The sequence below is a fragment of the Chiloscyllium plagiosum genome, chromosome 20 (genome assembly GCF_004010195.1).
Source record: "Chiloscyllium plagiosum isolate BGI_BamShark_2017 chromosome 20, ASM401019v2, whole genome shotgun sequence".
Lineage (NCBI taxonomy): Eukaryota > Metazoa > Chordata > Chondrichthyes > Orectolobiformes > Hemiscylliidae > Chiloscyllium > Chiloscyllium plagiosum.
In genome coordinates, this window is record NC_057729.1 from 35874048 (window position 1) to 35891459 (window position 17412).

Genomic DNA, 17412 nt, shown 5'->3' on the forward strand with positions numbered 1-17412 from the left:
CATCTTCCCCAGAAAGAACCCCAGTTATCCAAAAACCGGAATCCCTCCCTTCTGCACCATCCCTGTAGCCACGCATTTAACTGTTCTCTCTCCCTATTCCTCGACTCTCTATCACGTGGCACGGGTAACAAACCAGAGACAACAACTCTGTTCGTTCTAACTCTGAGCTTCCAACCTAGCTTCCTGAAAGCCTGCCTAACATCCTCAGCCCTCCTCCTACCTATGTCATTGGTGCCAATTGGACCTTACCATTAAGTGTATAAGTCCTGCTCTGATTTGCCATTCCAAAATGCAGCACCTCACATTTATCTAAATTAACAGCTATGATATTTTTAGATATTTAAAACATACATGTAAACATGGAGTTTCCAGAATATTGAGCAGGATAGTGTAACAATCGAGATTTAAGCCGAGTTTACTGTTTAACTTTTCCACAATAGTAAACAAGCAGGAAAGTTGGTATTGCTTGCAATTGCATCTTTAGTATCAAGGTGAATGGTTACGTATATATTCAGTAAGTGATAAATTTCTAAAAGTGATCACAAGCGACCTCCAAGGTGTCACCTAAGGCAGACAATTCCCAAACGCATTCAAAACCCATTACACAGCTACCCAAGGCTTCACGTAAGTACAATGCAGCCCATTCTCTCACTAGCACCATTATGGAGCAGATGACAGGCATTCTAAAGATGAGGTTCGATTACAGTGTGCCACATAATGTCAGCATGCTTTGCTCTGCACTGCCGGATTAGGCACAGAGGGGATGTGGTGGACCCTGAAGAACCAGGGGAATGGCAGAGTCTTCTGAGGATAAGTCAATGACTGGGAGGAACATCACCATGACATAGCAGTATGTGTCAAGGGCAACAAGCCAGACAAGACTTCATTGACATATGCTACAAATAGTTGAGTGGAGACATAATTCAGCGGTTGTCGATTTATCGGTTATCCAAAGACAAACAGCCCCTGTTTAGGCCCCAAAGCAAATGTACTTTTTTTGCTTTTCCTGTTATGTTGGACAAGTTAACATTACTAACTGACTGAAGGATTTACAGTACCTAATCCTTCCAAATTCAAAATAACAAAGTTATGTTCCGATGGGCATTGGGGAAAGAGGAGCACTCCTTCAAACAAAGTTCTAACCTTGTAATGTGCAGGAAAGAGTAACTTTCAATTGATTGTGGGTTCTAAAACTAAACTGAAAGTCAATCAGACAGGTGATGATTTAAAGTGCAAATATATTTACTGGTGTGCATTCCTATTTACAAGTAAATGTTCCCTGTACCATCCATATGCCCTCAGCAGGTTTTCCTTTTTTTCTTGCCCTCCCATCATGCCTAGATGCAGCCCTGATGTCCTCAGCTGAAGGAGCCTACCCTACTGTGGAACTTGTTGTCCTTGCAGATTCAGATCGATGGCCCCAAGAGCATTTGTAGCAAAAGGGCTAGACAGTGTTCTGTTAAGATGCAGACTCACACTCACAGGGTTTTGTGGTCACAAGCAGGCTGGAAGTGGAGAGGCAGCTGTCTTTGTAATAAAAGTCTAGAGAGGCCTGCTTGTGTTTCCTCTTTTGTTCGGGTGCTTGCTGGTACCACCCTGTCTCCTTTACAGGTTAAGGTATGTAGAATGAGGGAGAGGTCCCTCATCCCCTGTTGCTCTGCTGTTCATGCACAGCACCAAAGCAAAAGCTTGGGAATTCAGCTGTGTGCATCTCCAGACATTTCTGAGCATTTTGCTGGACCTAGCTTTCCATGATTGTCAACAGTCTATCCATAGAAACTGCCACATGTAACCATGCCAAATTCAGCCACCATAACACTAATGAACTTTCCCAACTTTGATCCAGTTTGCCAATTACGTCTGACAAACCTGCCTGCTGCTCGTGCATTAGCACAAAGTTATTAATGGCTGACATCACAGTGTCATCTAATGGTTGGGGCTGAGGAGGTGCTTAGTCTCTGGCAGTCCTATGAGTGCTAACCACCTGGCAATTTCTTCCTGAGCCAGTGGCAAAGATGTAAAAGAATGTGTTCCATAAATAAAAACCCATCAAGATGAAAGTATCTGAACTTGTTCAGGGTGTAGGATGCCAGTGCAGCCTGAGGATCTTCCTCAGAAGTGGAGGTGGTGCTGTGTGGGTACAGCTGGTGCCTACTTAAGGCAAGAAGGGAAATTAGTTGCACAATATGGATAGAAGGTTGAGAATGTTAAGAATTCCTTCAGTGGTGTTAATTGTGAGACCAGCCTTGCATAATGAAGCTTATTTGGTAGCATTAATATGGAAGTCTCAGCATCACAATCACATGAGCAGTGACAGTCTGCAAGTCAAGGATCTTCTTCTTGATTGGTGGAAAGGAGGGGTGTCAGAGGAGAGAAATGTGGACTTTTTTCCCCCTGTAATGAGACAAACTGAAGGTGTGTGATGAAAATGACTTAGAATTACGCATGGTGATGCAGGAGAAGCAAAGCTGATGAAGTGTCCGAGTGCGTGAGTAGGATGCACAGAGAGCAGGAAGCCTTTGTATTTGGTGAAGGGATAAGGTTAGTAATAATAATTGAGAAAAAATGCTGCATGCAATAGCAAGAGTGGTAGACCATGTGCCTTGGTGGGAAGTGTGTGCAGTGGCAGAGTTAGAGTTGGGATAGGATAGCAGAGGGTTGGTGTTGGTACTCACCTTCACAAAGCATAGAATGTAATTAACCTGCTGAAGATACTATTGCACTTTTTTTTTAAAACCACAGACCTAGGTGGCTATTTCAGACTAGGCTGGCAGTATCTAGTGGTGTGGTCTCCCTTGTTGGCACATTACTCCTTTCCACCATTGAATCCACCAGCATCTCCAACTCCCTGCCCGTTAAATTGGGTGTCAACCTTCCTTTCTCAGACATCTTCTTTCGTGTTGTGCAGCAACACACTGTGAAGGGCAGTTAATAGTTTGTGGGCATGTGAATTGGTATGCAGCTGGTGTTTAAATATGGCATCCTCAACATGAACATCAGAAGGTCCCAGCGAGCAGTTTCTCATCTGCTGACCACAACACTGCACAACGGCACAGTGGAGCCTGAATGCATAATTAATAATGTGAGCAGAGGAGAACTGCTTGAGAAAACACAAGGGAATTCACTGAAATGGTCATATCCAAAATTATGGAAAGAATCTGCTTGTTACTTCTCTTGAAGGTTCCTAATATTTTCTATTAAAAGACACTGTTCTCCTGCAGGTAGCTGGCAGTCTTCTACATATTAGGATATTGGATTGGATTGGGCTGGACTGGATGGTGATTAATCACCAAGAATTTCAGTATTTGCAGAGATCTTTTTTCAGAAAAGCATTCAAACAGGATTGAAAACTTTCCAAACCCAGTAGCTGCTGAGACAAGGAAGAGGGTAGAACAAATGACAATACATTAGAAATGTAATTATCTACTAATCTTGCAGTTTACCACAGTAAATTAAAATACATTGTGTCTCCTTTTGAGCAATTTTCCAGTTTCAATACAATGAAACAATTACAATGTGACGATTACTTTTTTTTTTAAAGATAGACTCGGCATCCAGGTTTATTTTAGTCATTTTCAAACGGATGACAGCTGTTAAGGGCTGTAATGAATTTCTATGGAAATATAATTGACTTGTGGTCGAACAGATGTAATTTCATGATTTCAATCACTATCTTATCAGTAGTTATGAAGGACAAACACCCAGAAGATTTGGTTTCTATTTTCACTATACAGACTATGGCCGGCCTGCTCTGTTTGTTTTTCAAATATTTAATGCTTTAGTTTTAGATATCCAGTTGATCTCCGACCACTTCCATGTGCTTAAATGAATTACTAATACGCACGTCCATTGCTGATCGTAAATGTCATTCCTATGACTTTCTTGATGTTTACTAGATATGTTATTGGATCTGAAGCCTCTTCCTGCAAATTCAAACACTCACATTCACTAAACAATATTAAAAATGACTTCCATTCACAGCAGTTACCTGGCTGGAGAGTTTATTAAGTGTCTGGATGTCGTTCAACACACAATCCGGTACAGGGTCCCCGCTGAAATGCAACTTGTGCATCTTCCCCTTCACTGCCTCTGGTCTTGCTCCTTCCAGCCAGAGTGAAGAGCAGGAAGGAGACGGGATGGCCTGCAGCTCACAGCCCGCACTTTCGACACACTCGAGGAGAGTGGGCTTGTGCACAGAGAGAGAAACAGAAAGTAAACGCGGAACCTGCAAATAGCATGGAATAAATTCGAAAACATTTTATAACGAGGTTCAGGTGCTTCCCCAGCCAGCTGAAAGCAGGCCGTGCCTTTGGCGAGGTGGTAAATCCAGGCGCAGTTTCGGTGGGAGGGTTTCGAGTCCCGCGAAAAGTCACGCCTGGTGTCTACAGTCGCGAATGATTACAATCCAATTCCCTGCAGCTGTATCGACAGTGCGTCTGGGTGGTGGGGGGGTGGGTGAGAGCTGGCAGAATCTGCATCGCATACACACACACCCGCAAGGCACAATCTGAAGCATCCGACACACACCGAGTAAGTTTAAATACAACTAAATCTTTGCATTACTTTTGTGTGTATTGCACTTTCATTTCTGCTGACTTGGCTTTTTAATGCCAGGGCTGATTTGTTTTCTTTTCTTCCTTTTACGAATTTTTCCTTCGTTTGGGTTGTCCCTTATTAAAATGCAACAAAAAATCCCGCTTTTGTACAATCCCGATGGTTTCAGTGGCGAGTGACACTTTGTTGCAACGCTTCATTCTGTAGTTTTTGACACTTCAGTTTGCCAGCAGTCTTTCCTTTGTTACAAACCCATTTCCGTGCGTGCTGCTTCAGTTAGTTTTATTGTATCGCGGAGAAAGGTTAGTATAAAACGGTCATTGTAGGTATGTGTTAAAATGTATCAAAAAAATCCAAGTTGACTTTGCAGTTAAGATTATTATTTTTTTATCTGCAATTGATTTCTTTATCTGGTGAATACCATTCAGAAGCTGAAACGCTGCTTGCTTCGTTTGTTTAATTCACTCCTGAGCTTTGTTTTCATTTTAGAATCTATACCGGCTAACTCATGAGTTTACCTTTTTTGCTTTTACAATATATATCTTTACAGTATTTTGCGTTCAGGGATGTTGTAACATTCAAGCATGAATTAGTCAAAAGCTCAGTTAGGTGGCAGTAGCATATTGTGTTATAAATAATAATAGCTCCAGTAGGAGGGTCTCGAAGGAAGTCAGATGACTTAATTATAATATATTAAATATATTTCGTGTTAAAAGCTGAGATTTGAATCCAGATGATCGTGGAGGTCGTGGATTGTAAAATTTCATTTGAGTTGCAAAGCATTCGCTACTTTAAAATAATCTTTGCTCAGCTTGCATACGTCCGTCACCGGCACGAAATGACGTCTTGGAGACCTTACCAGATCAATGAATGCAAAATGAAATTTAACTTGCGTTCCGCCATCAACTTTTAAAACGTTTCTACAGCATTCGATGGTCAATGCTGCACTTGCGATCGCTGGCATGTTAAAATTTCTTTGTATAAAACTGATAAACTTTCCTTTAACATCTGTATACGCGTTTAACCCTTTTCATTGAAACTATATATGTAAGAAGACTTCCTTGATATAATCCATTGTTCCGACGAAAATGTGTCTTCAGGAGTGGGTTGCGAGTAGGCAATTGGAACTTTTCACAAATCAGAATTCTTCATGAGTAGAACAATATGAAAACCCAGAGTCACTGTAAAACATACAAAATTCTTGTGTTGAACTAAATAATTGTGATTTTATGAATGGGGTGTTGATTGTTGTGAGATTGATGCAAACCGATGTATCATAATGATAATTGTTTGAACACGTTTGTTTCATACATATTAACTATAAATTTTAAAGTTTGAATCCTTGGAAAATTAACTTATTGTACAAGTATTCACTACAGCCAATTTGTTTTAGCCTGAAACAGTTAGGTATAACATTATCAATCTCGTTTACTTTGTATCCACTCCAAACAATTATACAAAATAATCTTGTAATGTTCGAGAAACAAATTTATGAATTTTAAAGCTGTTGAACTATTTATGTAGTTCATTGTCTATATTCTGTAAGGTATTCATAGTTAACCTTAATTTTGATTTTTATTGTACATGCCAACCATAGTGCCTGGATGATTCTGTTTTCCAAGTTTCTGACTTTTTTTTCTCCTCTTTTAAATATGATATTTTTTAAAACTGTAGTTAGGTATTAATTATCTTCTACTGATTGTAAGAGAAACAATCTGTTGTGTACCTGCAATATGTTAATAGTTCAAAAATAAAAAAAAATACATTATCTTGATAGGTCTTTTCCAGAAAGAAACACCTTCAGCTATATTTGATTTGTTTCGGGATCATTATTAATGTTTATAGCATTGCATTGACATTAAAATTCTAAAATAGTGCAACATGAGAGAAACCAGATAAACTACACAAACAGTGTAAAATATTAAACAGGACAAATTCATTTTGCAGTATTATTTTAATCCTATCTCAGTACTTTGAGGATCTAAATCAAGTTTAGAGTTGAGATGCTAATAAGTTTAATGCCCAAATACATAGAGTGGAAGTAATGGAAAACAATAAATTAATATTACTTCATAGCATTAGTGAAGGAGAAAGTACATGCTGCAGTGAAGACCAGTTACTCAAGAAAATAAGCGATTCAGAGTTGATGTAGTTTGAAATCAAAACTAAAATATTTTTAAATAATTGGGAACTACAGACTCTTGTTGTCTGAAGTTGAACAGAAAAGGAAGAGGAGATGAGTAGGAATTAGTTATTGTTCCAGAATGTTTAATTACCCAGTAATTGAGTAATTCCTTCCTCACAAAAGACACATTTTAAAAAGAGGAGAGTTGAGTTGGCTGAGGTAAGATGTAAAGTCAGAATAGAATTCCAGACAATAAGTCAACAATTGGAGTATTTTATGTAAAAGGAGATTATAAAGTTATGAAATAAATACATTCTTTTCAAAACAAACCACTTTACAAATGACGTTCTGAAACTTGGAGTAAAGAAGTTAGAAATTAAAATTGAAATGGCTACTTGGAATTTAAAGATTTGATTAAAAGTAACAGAAAATACAAGAAAAGAAGGATACAGTTTTTATTTAAAACCACATGGAAAACAAAATATTAGAAGAAAAATCTGAGATGGGTTTAAAAGAAAACAGTAATATATCAACAAAATAGTTTTTTTTACATTAGTTGAACTGTTGAAAAGAAAAATGAGCTGCAAAGAATAAATAGGTACTATGACACAACAAGTACTACATATTTGACGAAACAGATAAAGTGGAAGTGCCAGGGTTGAATGGGAATGGACAAAACCTAAAGTCACACAACACCAGGTCACAGTCCAACAAGTTTATTTGAAATCGCAAGCTTTCGGAGGATCGCCCCTAACCAGGTGAAGTGACAGAGAAGAGCACACACGCAGAATTTATAGGCAGAAAGATAAAGGGAAAAGAGATCATAAGATCATACAACTGGTTTGAGTTGAGTGTTGAATAATAAGTCTGTGCAGGTGATCAAAAGTGTCAGACTGTGTAAGTGTCAACAGCTGAATAACAAGCAAAGGGATGACTTATAATCTGATTAAAGGAGGTAGAGATAATTACAAAAAATTAAAAATAAGGTGGTGCTGGAGACAGACCAAATGACTGGAATAACATGATAGGAATAAGAGTCTCATGCCGAGGGTCTAACCCATAATAAGTAATCTTAAACTGTACAAACCAGTTAGGGTAGAAAGATCATGACAATTTATTAGGGTGATGGTGTCAAAACAGGACAGTAAGGAAGATAAAGAACAGTGTTGTGGCATCATATACAGCGTGACATGAACTCAAGATCACAGTTGAGGCTATCTCCATGGATATGTAACTTGGCTATCAGTTTCATTGATTCTGCATTGTGTACTTCAAAATCTGCCTTGGAGGATGCTTACCCGAAGATCAGGTGCTGAATGTCCTGGACTGCTGAAATGTTAACCGACTGGGAGGGAACATTTGTCCTGCGATTGTTGCACAGTGTCCATTCATCCGTTGTCATGGCGTCTACATGGTCTCTCCAATATACCATGCCTCGGGCCATCCTTGCCTGCTGGGTATGAGATAGACAACATTTACCGAGTCACATGAGTATATACTGTGTCTGTGCTCGGTGGTGTTCCCACGTATGATGGTAGTATCCATGTTGGTGATCTAACATGTCTTGCAGAGGTTTCCATGGCAGGGTTAGTTTTTTGGAATTATCTCTTTGCCTCATTTAATCAAATTATAGGTCATCCCTTCACTTCTAATTCAACTGTTGACAGTACTCACACCATCTTACACTTGGGGTCACATGCAGAGACTTATTATTTGACACCACTCACACTGGTTGAATGATCTTTTGATCTCTGTGTTCATAAATTCTGTGTCTGTGTGCTCTTCTCTGTCACTTAACCTGACTAGGAGGCTGCTCTCCAAAAGCTTGTGATTTCAAATAAACCTGTTGGACTATAACCTGGTGTTGTGTGACCTCTGCCTTGGAGGTTTTACAAATGACATTTTACAAAAGAGAAGAATACTGGGGAGAGACAGATTAGTGAAAAGCAGGGTGAGTGATGGTTTGATAAATAAAAGGAAACTATTGGAGAAAAGCTATGGGTACAGATTGCTGGAACCTACTGAACTACACTCACTAATCTTAAGGAAATGAGGGAAGAGATGTGAAAAGAACTTTTACTCTGTATCTAATAGTGAGCATGTACTGAACCTGGACTTGGCAATGAAATAGAATAGCTATTTGCAAAAAAAGAGGGAACTAATCTGGATATTACATGCCACATAGTTCTTCAATGATGGTAGAGAGGAAAAAAAATTAAATAATAGCTGAAAATAATAAAAAAATGGGTTGAATTAACTAAAATTTGATTTCAGAAAGGAAAATTCTGCCTGATAAATCAAATGAACTTCTTTGAAGAGGTAGTATGTGTATGAAAAGAGGCAATGAATGTGGGGCTCGTGGACTTCAGAAAGTCTTTTACACATTGAAGACTATTGGAAATAATTAAATGTCATGGTATTAGATGGAAGTTGGAAAATTAGATCATGATCTAGTTAGAAGGTGTAAGACCTGTCATAAATATTAAGGCAGTTCTCAGAATGGTTGGAAGTTGGCAATGGTATGTTTTGGGACCACTTTGCTCACTGTCTCTTATGATTTGGAATTAAGACCAGAGAGGATGGTTCACAATTTTACACGCATCATAACAAAATAGATAATTAACTATTTTTGAGTTTGAAAGAAAGCTGAAGGGGGATGTTACTAACATGGTGATATTAGCATACAAATAGCAAATGTAATAATTACATCCACAAGTGAAGATGAGTGGAAGCAATGTTTTCATTCCTGCTTGTTGGTCTGTTTATCTCAGAATACCTCAATGTATCTCAAAAACTAATGGATGGATTTCAGCAAAGCTAGGTACACAGAATGTATGGCCCAAGAAGGAACTGTTCAGTTTTCATTGAGGATGTGGCTCCTGCTCCTAAAAGTCTTTTTTAAAGATCTATTAACATTAGAAAACAGGGAAGATTGATTTTTTTTGTTCTGTGTTGTGGATTTTTGTTTTAGTATGAAGTTGATCATTTTGGATTGCCGTAGCTATTGCACTGAAATTTGTTGCAGTTGTCAACTATGAGCAGTTTTCAAAGCAGGTTGTTTGACATGGATTGTTCTGAAACCTGCCTATTGATATCAAAGATGTTAATACATTTTTTTCAATGTTGTATTTGTAGGACATCAACCAAACAGGGAAAGGCCTTGAAGAAGAGCTGAGTAATTCTAAAAATGTTGGGTTAGAACTGAGCAGTGGAGATACACACTCTACTGATTGCCCTCTTGTTAAACTTTGAATGGTAGAAGAGCTGGTAACATGGATGAATAAAATTACTTGGGTTCAGATGCTCAAAACATTAAAAGTAAGACTTCATTAAAGCCATTAAATAAACTTCCTGGAATAATGGCAAGAGATGTAGCTTACAACACTCAAGATTAAATCATGAATCTGCATAAAATATTGGTATTTAATGGTAATAAAGTCTTGTGGATGTTTTGGACTCCACAATGTAGTAAGGATCCTAATGCAATTGTTATGGGTGAGGCCAGACCCCTTCAAAAAAGTAGCCCAGACCCTAACTTTGCTAGTTGTTTTAAGCAGGTGTTAAGTGGATATTCTAGGGGAGGTGCAGCTGGTCAAACCATTTAGTTTTAAACAAAACAGAATTTGTTTACAAGATTACCAAATGAAACACAAATAAAAAAGAACAGAATTCCGAATAACTTAACCTATCCGAAAACCCAATAGATTATCCCAACTTATGATACTGTTCCAAATTTTTACAACAATTCCCATCTTTTGCAAAAAAAGATAAAATCAAACACAGGATCTTGTTGGAGAGAAGTCAGAGAGAGGGAGGGTCAGCGTGGACCTGCTTCTCTTGGGTCTAGCAGCTTCACAACTGGCTGCTAAAATCCAAACCAAACTAACCCAGAGAAAAACTGAGCTGAGAGAACTGACCATGATGTGGGGGAACCAATGTTCACTGGTGTGGGCAAAGTTAAAAATCACGCAACATCAGGTTACAGTCCAAAAGATTTATTTGGAAGTAACCACTTGATGAAGGAGCAGTGCTTCAAAAGCTAGTGCTTCCAAATAAACTGTTGGACTATAATGTGGTGTTGTTGGAGAACTGGCCACTCCCCTTTCATTTTACAAGTGTATTTTTTAAAACTTGAAATCGTTCTTAAGTAGATTAACCCCAGTCATTTCAGAGTTTGTGTCTTTACCATCTCCTGAAACAAAACCAAGGATAACCTAATCTTGTTAAGGAGCAGCATCATCACACATTGGATGAGGATAGTGCAGATTAATTAAAATTTTGTCTGTTCTGAAGAAATACGAAAATAAAGAAAAACTTGAAAGATTGAAATGGATCTTATTAGAAAATAAGATTATAGGTAACTTGATAAAAATAGTGTACATATTTTGAGAGGACTGGACAAAGAAAATAGAAACAACTGTTTCCCTAGGTTTAGGATCAATGAAGCTACATTATTGTAAGATTAAAAATAAGTAATGCCAGACAGAAAATGGGAAGAAACTTTCGACTTTTAAAATCCTCTCAGTGAAAACAATCTTAGTTACATGATTGGAGAGAAGATGGAAACAAAGCTATCATAGATCTGTTGCTTATGTATATCAAAACTGCTTCGCCAAACAGACTGCTTCCTTACTGTAATTATTATCTAATATTGATTATTGAAAACATCATAGACAATGATTATTTAAAAGGTGACCATATATTTCAAAGAAAATTAATCAAAATAATCACAATTTTTTTATTTCTTTTGTCCATTTCAGAATTGAAGACATTTATTTTAATGTGCTCTTCCACAAAATCCTTCTGTAAGTGTTCAGTTCTTGGTTCACAATTTTATACAAGTTAACATTTTGTGTGGAAAGAATGTTTAATAAGATTAGAAATTATTTCACTTCTATTGCCCAATCCCAATCTTGAACAGAGTCAAGACAATAAATCACTCTTTTTTCTTCCATTACACATGTTATTTGTTCTGTTGGACAGCAAGCTGATAATTTGGCACGGAGATTTGTTTTCTCATTTTCTGACCAGAACCATGCTGTTTAGAAAAATGATGGCGGAATCTTTTGGCGGTGACAGGATCTTTGCTGTAAGGAGAGTTGGTGAGAGCCCATGTTGACTCTCAACTAGAAGGCTCACTGCATCTTGCTTCACTGATGCACCTTACGAGCCTGTTGAGGTGCCAAGCCAGTCAGAGAACAGTGGTGCTAAGGAGGCTGCTATAATGACATCCACCCAAACTCTATAATAGTGGCTAGCTCCCAGGCCAGGGATGCACAATGCTGGGAGGAAGTTGAATGTTGGGGTGCAAAGGGTGGGGAGGGAGCAAGGTGATTGACAGAAAATGCAGGAAGAACCAAATTCCCTACAATTCCCCAAGCCCCACGAATCCACACACTAACCTGAATGAGTTTGTTTGTCCTACTCCCCACACAATGAGCCCACCACCTGTCACTGGGTTAATACAAATGACTTTAAGATGAGACCCAACTAATATGAGTATTAGTTGGGCATTTATGCATCTCAGTTGTTGGGAGGGTAGGAAAATTGTCCATAGGCCTTCTTGCCAAAGAATTAGTTGGAGTGAAGGCGGGAGTGGGCAGGTTTTCATCAGCTACACTCTTGCCTGATTAAGTCCTCCAAATATACACAAGGTTATGCTCTAGGTTCTGCCCAGTAACTCTCAAGGGGTATAAATAGTTATTACTGGTCTGTTGTTTCTACAGAGGAGCAGCTTATCTGATGTTTAGAATTAGATGACCTGCTCTATCTGCTTGATTGTAAGAGCAATGAGATCATAGATCAAAAAAGTACCTGTACAAAGAAATAAGCAAAAATTGTGATCTGTTTAAAAATATCTACACTTTAGAAAATGCAGCACAAAGAAAGAAGTATAAAACTGTAAATGCTGAAGTTCTACTGGAGAAACAGGCAATGTACATCACACAGTGAAGGAACCCTAACCTGAAAGTTAATCTTTCTTTCTCTGCACTGATAGACCTAATGTGGTCCCTAGGTTTATATTTCAAAGATAAATTTAGTTTGAGTCATTTTGTGATTCCTTACTGTCTGTGAAATGGTTATACCCTTTCAAAATTCCCAATTTAGCTTATCTTTATTGTTACTATTGCAATAAAATATTTGAGTTGTCTGTAGCATTTGTAGTTCCTCAAGTGCTGCAATAACTATTCTTGATTTCCTATATTAAAAAAAATTCAGTTAATTGCTTTAACAATAGAAACTTTAATAGAAACTTTCTTTAATCAGTAAGATATGCAACATTACAACAAAATACTGCCACTTGGAAAAATTCACAGTATCATTTCAATAAACGTATCAAAGCCCTTTTTAAAATCTATATAGAAATCATTTGGATTTTGTTAATTAGGGGGCAAATGATGTTAAATGTTGTAGTGAGATTGATTCATCATCATTATGTAGAGTTTTTTTTATTTCAGAGGAGCATTTTATTTATTAAGAAGCATTTGTATGTATTTTCAATCAAAACATTTGTTCTTGTAGCCACAAGGAAGGGCACCCTTTAAAGCAGATGGTCACATTTGGTTACACTAAAAAAAAGGTTTCAAACTAAAAATGTTGACAAGTCTGCTGCAGATAGGGTTTAGCTGTTATTATCAGTAATTTATTTATTCATAGTAAAATAAGTCCACTGGGCTTTTATAATTAATGCAATTTCTTTTATGTGCCTCATGTTTAGAAGAGAAAGCTGACATGACTTAATTCAAAACTCAATTTCATTGCAGATTGTGAAATACTTCTGAGAGCTGTATACTTGCCAAAGTCAGAAATCTCTTGTAGCAAAATGTTTTAAGGAAATCAACAAATTAACTTGTGGCTTTCAAATGTAACTAGTAACATTTTGTCATTCAAAGTGAGTAGAATATGACAATTTGTGAGCAGCACACTTTTTACACCGGCAAAACATACTACTACAATATGTGTCTTGAGAACGTTTTTTTATTCTTGATAGAAAGTGAATGACACTTCAGTTAATTTGGGGCACTGACCCTGCTGCTCAAGAAGAATGCTTTGTCTTGGCTGGATGTGAAAGAATTCTGACATATGTTTGCAATATAATGAAGTTTGACAAATTTAGAAGAAAGTAACTAGGTTATTTTTTAACTATGGGATGAAGGTTAAGGACATGGTTGGAAAATGGTGTTAGGTTCTTGTAAATTTTGTGAGGAAGTTTTGTGATCATAGTTTGTCTTGTTTCATACATATACACATATTTATCAGTACTCATTCTATTTTTGACAAACAGGAGGGAGGGATGGAGAGGGTTGGCACAAGGAAAATAGAAGAGGGACTGGGTTGACCTGTGGAATGTGGAATTAGGGACGAGATGGTATGTAAGGTGGAATGGGAGATGGGAATAAGGTGGCATATGATGGTTTGGAAGAGGATGATGTGAGAAGGGAAAGGAATAGGATAGATATATTCGAGGGATCACATGAAAGGATGAATGGTGTGAGATGGGAATTTAGAGGTTCTGTTGTCACATCAGTACTTTTCAAGTGTTTTGTGGCTAATTTGCCACATGAAAAATCATTTTCTGAACACTGAAGTTATTTCCACTGAAATCTGTGGTCAATGCTGTAGTTGATACATAAGGTATTTGAAGACCATTCATATCAAGTTACTTATCCTCTTGTGGCACTGCATTCCAGGCCTTTGGAAGTTGACCTTCCATTACCTTTTGAGTGTACGTCTGAAGAGTGCTGTGCCATCATAGAAGATTGCTCTAGCTTTCTATTCTCTGCCAAGACTTCAGTGCAGTGTCTGAAAACCTTACAATCCATTCTCTTCTATATTGTACCATTCTTCATCATTTCCCAGGCTGATTCACTTCCTGTGTAACCCACACTACTTGCTTTAGTCACAATGCACCTCCCCACTAAGTGGTATCATAACAATACTGTCTACATGAAGCAATAGTTCAAATAAGCAGGCAGCACAAAATTAGGGTTCAACTTGCATTATATGTGGCTCCCATTTTGCACATTTTTAGCAACCATTTAAAGTTAGCATGTGAGTGGTATAATGTAATCCCTTAAGGAGAATAAATGTGTACTGATTGATTGAATGATTTGTTAATGCTGTCTTTATTCTGTTCTCATTTATTCAAGTTGTCTGACAGATCTTATTAAATTCATATCTGTACTGAACTTTGAAAAGACTAAAGATTATGGCAAAAGTTCTAATATTTCTTGCTGATGCAGTTACTTAACAAAGTTAAGTTTTCTTTTCCTTAATCATATAAAAAGAGAAAGTCTAACCTAATATTATGTTGACTTTCAATGAGATTAGAATTGCTGGATTCCACACCATCAATATTCTGGAGTTACTGTATATACTTGTGTAAAAATCAATCCCATGTAAAAGTTGACCCCTTATTTTTGGCCAAAATATCTTGCAACAAAAACGTTTGCAACAAAAATTTTCAGCTCGGCGAACAGAACCACAACAAAAAATCTTGTATTTTTCATTTATCTTGTGTAAAAGATGACCCTACAAATTGCATTATAAACCTCTTACAAAGGAAACTGCACATTCCCATTAACACACATAAACAAAATCGCATTCATTCAAACCGGTAATTCTACTCATCGCTGTTTGTTTACTAAATTGCATCTTGATTCATTCGTTCATTTATAACTCTACTTAGTCCACTTGGTTTACTACAAAACGTTTTGATTGATTCATTCATTCAGGCCGGTACTACGTCTATCAGTACTTATTGTACTTTGTTCACTATATATCCAAAAGTTAATATTGTTAAAAAGTTAATCATTTTAATTGTGCCATTATATCTGAATAAACATCAGATATATTAGCTACATATATCTTTAATTCTTTGATACATTTGTTAATGCTGAGATTCATTACATGCGCAAGTAAATGGGAGGGAAATAGCAGAATTTGGCCTGAAAGTTGGCCTGAAATTTAATAGATGTTTCATTTAAAGTGTGCCATCATACCAGGCCATGACAGTGCTATTTTCATACTGGTAAGTATAAAGAAAATTTCCTACTAGTAATTCATTCTTGTTTTTCTTTCTTTTATCAAGTAATTACCTTTCCTGGAATTCATTGTGTTTTTCTTCTTTACCTGGGATGAGTTGAGCAATCAAATTAACTTCTGCTAACAATACAATATTTCGAACTGCAGCATGAATTTGAACCCCTCAAAGCTAGTACACATGTAATAGTCGACCCTATAAATTGAACCTTTAAAAATAGTCTAAAAATTTGACTTTTATCGGAGTATATATGGTACGTTGACTAGAATTGTAACTGGACAAGGTAGATAAATACAAGGGCAGGTCAGATGCAAAGTATTCTGCAGTATGTAAGTCAACTCCTGCTCCTCCCGACATGTTTTCTCATTAACAAGATCAAAGTCAAATTTAAGTTCGCTGGAATACTCTATTCTTGCCAGCCAACTACAACTGCAGTAATAATCATGACATCCCATTCACTACCTCAAATATTTGCTCCCATCACCATCGGGCAGCAGTGTATACCATTGACAACATGCTGTCTAGCCATTTGCTAAGGCTTCTGCAATATAATCTTCCATATATGAGCACTCTGCCACCTAGAAGAACAAGGGACCTGGCAATATTGGCACTTTTTGCACATTTCCCTCCAAGATACATGCCACCATGGTTTCGAAATATATTGCCATTCATTTGTTATTACTTGATCAAAATTTTGTATTATAACTGCATTGTGCCTGTGCCAACAATGCATGGACAACAGTGATTCAAGAAAGTGGCTTACCACAATCTTTGCAATGAGTCTTAGGAAATAAATGCTGATAGGAGATACCCACATCCCATGAGTTAATTTCAAAAGCAATGATTTTATAACACAAAGTGCTGGAGGAACTCATCAGGTCTGACTGCATCTGTAGAGAGAAGCTGAGTTAATGTTTTGAGTCCAGTGACCCTTTATTACCCTGACAGCAGTAGGCAGTATTTAGCAGGTGGTTTCCTTTCCAATATTTGACCTGATATCATGAATCAATGTTGAAACCTTCCAGGACACACATCCCGGAAGCTACAGATTAAAACCTTTACAGGGATAGATTTGCCATTGTCAAGTCATTGTTGAGTGGCTCATCTGATCAGATTCCTTTCTTTTGACTTTCTAATGGTTCTACACAAATGAGTGGTCCATTAAGCCTTTTCAGGGTAAACCACATTGTTGGGGCTCTGGAGTTATATGTATGCCAGACCAGATAAGGACAACAAATTTCCTTCCCTAAAGGTCATTAGTGCCGCAGATATATTTTTACAGCAATGGTTTCATAGTTGCCATTAAGCTAGTTCTTAAACTCCAGATTTTATTAATTGACTTCATGTTTCCACATCTGCCAAAGTGGGATTTGAACCTATATCGCCCAGAACATTAGCCTGGGCCTGTGAATTATTAATATTGTGATATTACCATTATGCCACTGCCTCATAAATAAACCCAATTTAAGAAAGAACAAATGAAACCAATGTGTTCAAGGTCAAATGCAACATTTTGTTTTAACATTTAAAATCTCCAATTTTAGCCTTCACCCAGGAGATGTAACAGTGAAATTTAGAATTGTATGGAACATGATGCTGTAGTTGTTACTACAAATAGAAGGAATGTGCAGGGCAGTACATTGGAGACAAGCTTCCATTCTAACTTTTTAATGTTGATTTCCGCAAATCT

General features: G+C 37.4%; 2 protein-coding genes across 12 annotated transcripts in view; one reads left to right on the forward strand and one right to left on the reverse strand.

Annotated features, from left to right (window-relative positions):
- commd7 (COMM domain containing 7) overlaps nt 1–4195 on the reverse strand; it is a 22623-nt gene extending 18428 nt beyond the window's left edge. Inside the window, exon 1 of the mRNA XM_043710548.1 lies at nt 3989–4195. Coding sequence (XP_043566483.1) covers nt 3989–4072 — 84 coding nt within the window. The 5' untranslated portion in view covers nt 4073–4195. The remainder of the gene's footprint in view (nt 1–3988) is intronic.
- The window catches only part of dnmt3bb.1 (DNA (cytosine-5-)-methyltransferase 3 beta, duplicate b.1), a 334528-nt gene that overhangs the window by 46908 nt on the left and 270208 nt on the right, over nt 1–17412 (forward strand). For 6 of the 11 annotated variants that reach the window (XM_043710530.1, XM_043710537.1, XM_043710539.1 and 3 more), the window contains exon 1: nt 4322–4530. The exons of 1 other annotated variant lie outside the window; for it this stretch is intronic. The gene's annotated coding sequence lies outside the window, so the exon portion shown is untranslated. Of the gene's footprint in view, nt 1–4321; nt 4531–11439; nt 11485–17412 lie in introns of those variants that run through there. 4 more of the 11 variants (XM_043710531.1, XM_043710538.1, XM_043710535.1 and 1 more) reach the window with 2 other exon arrangements.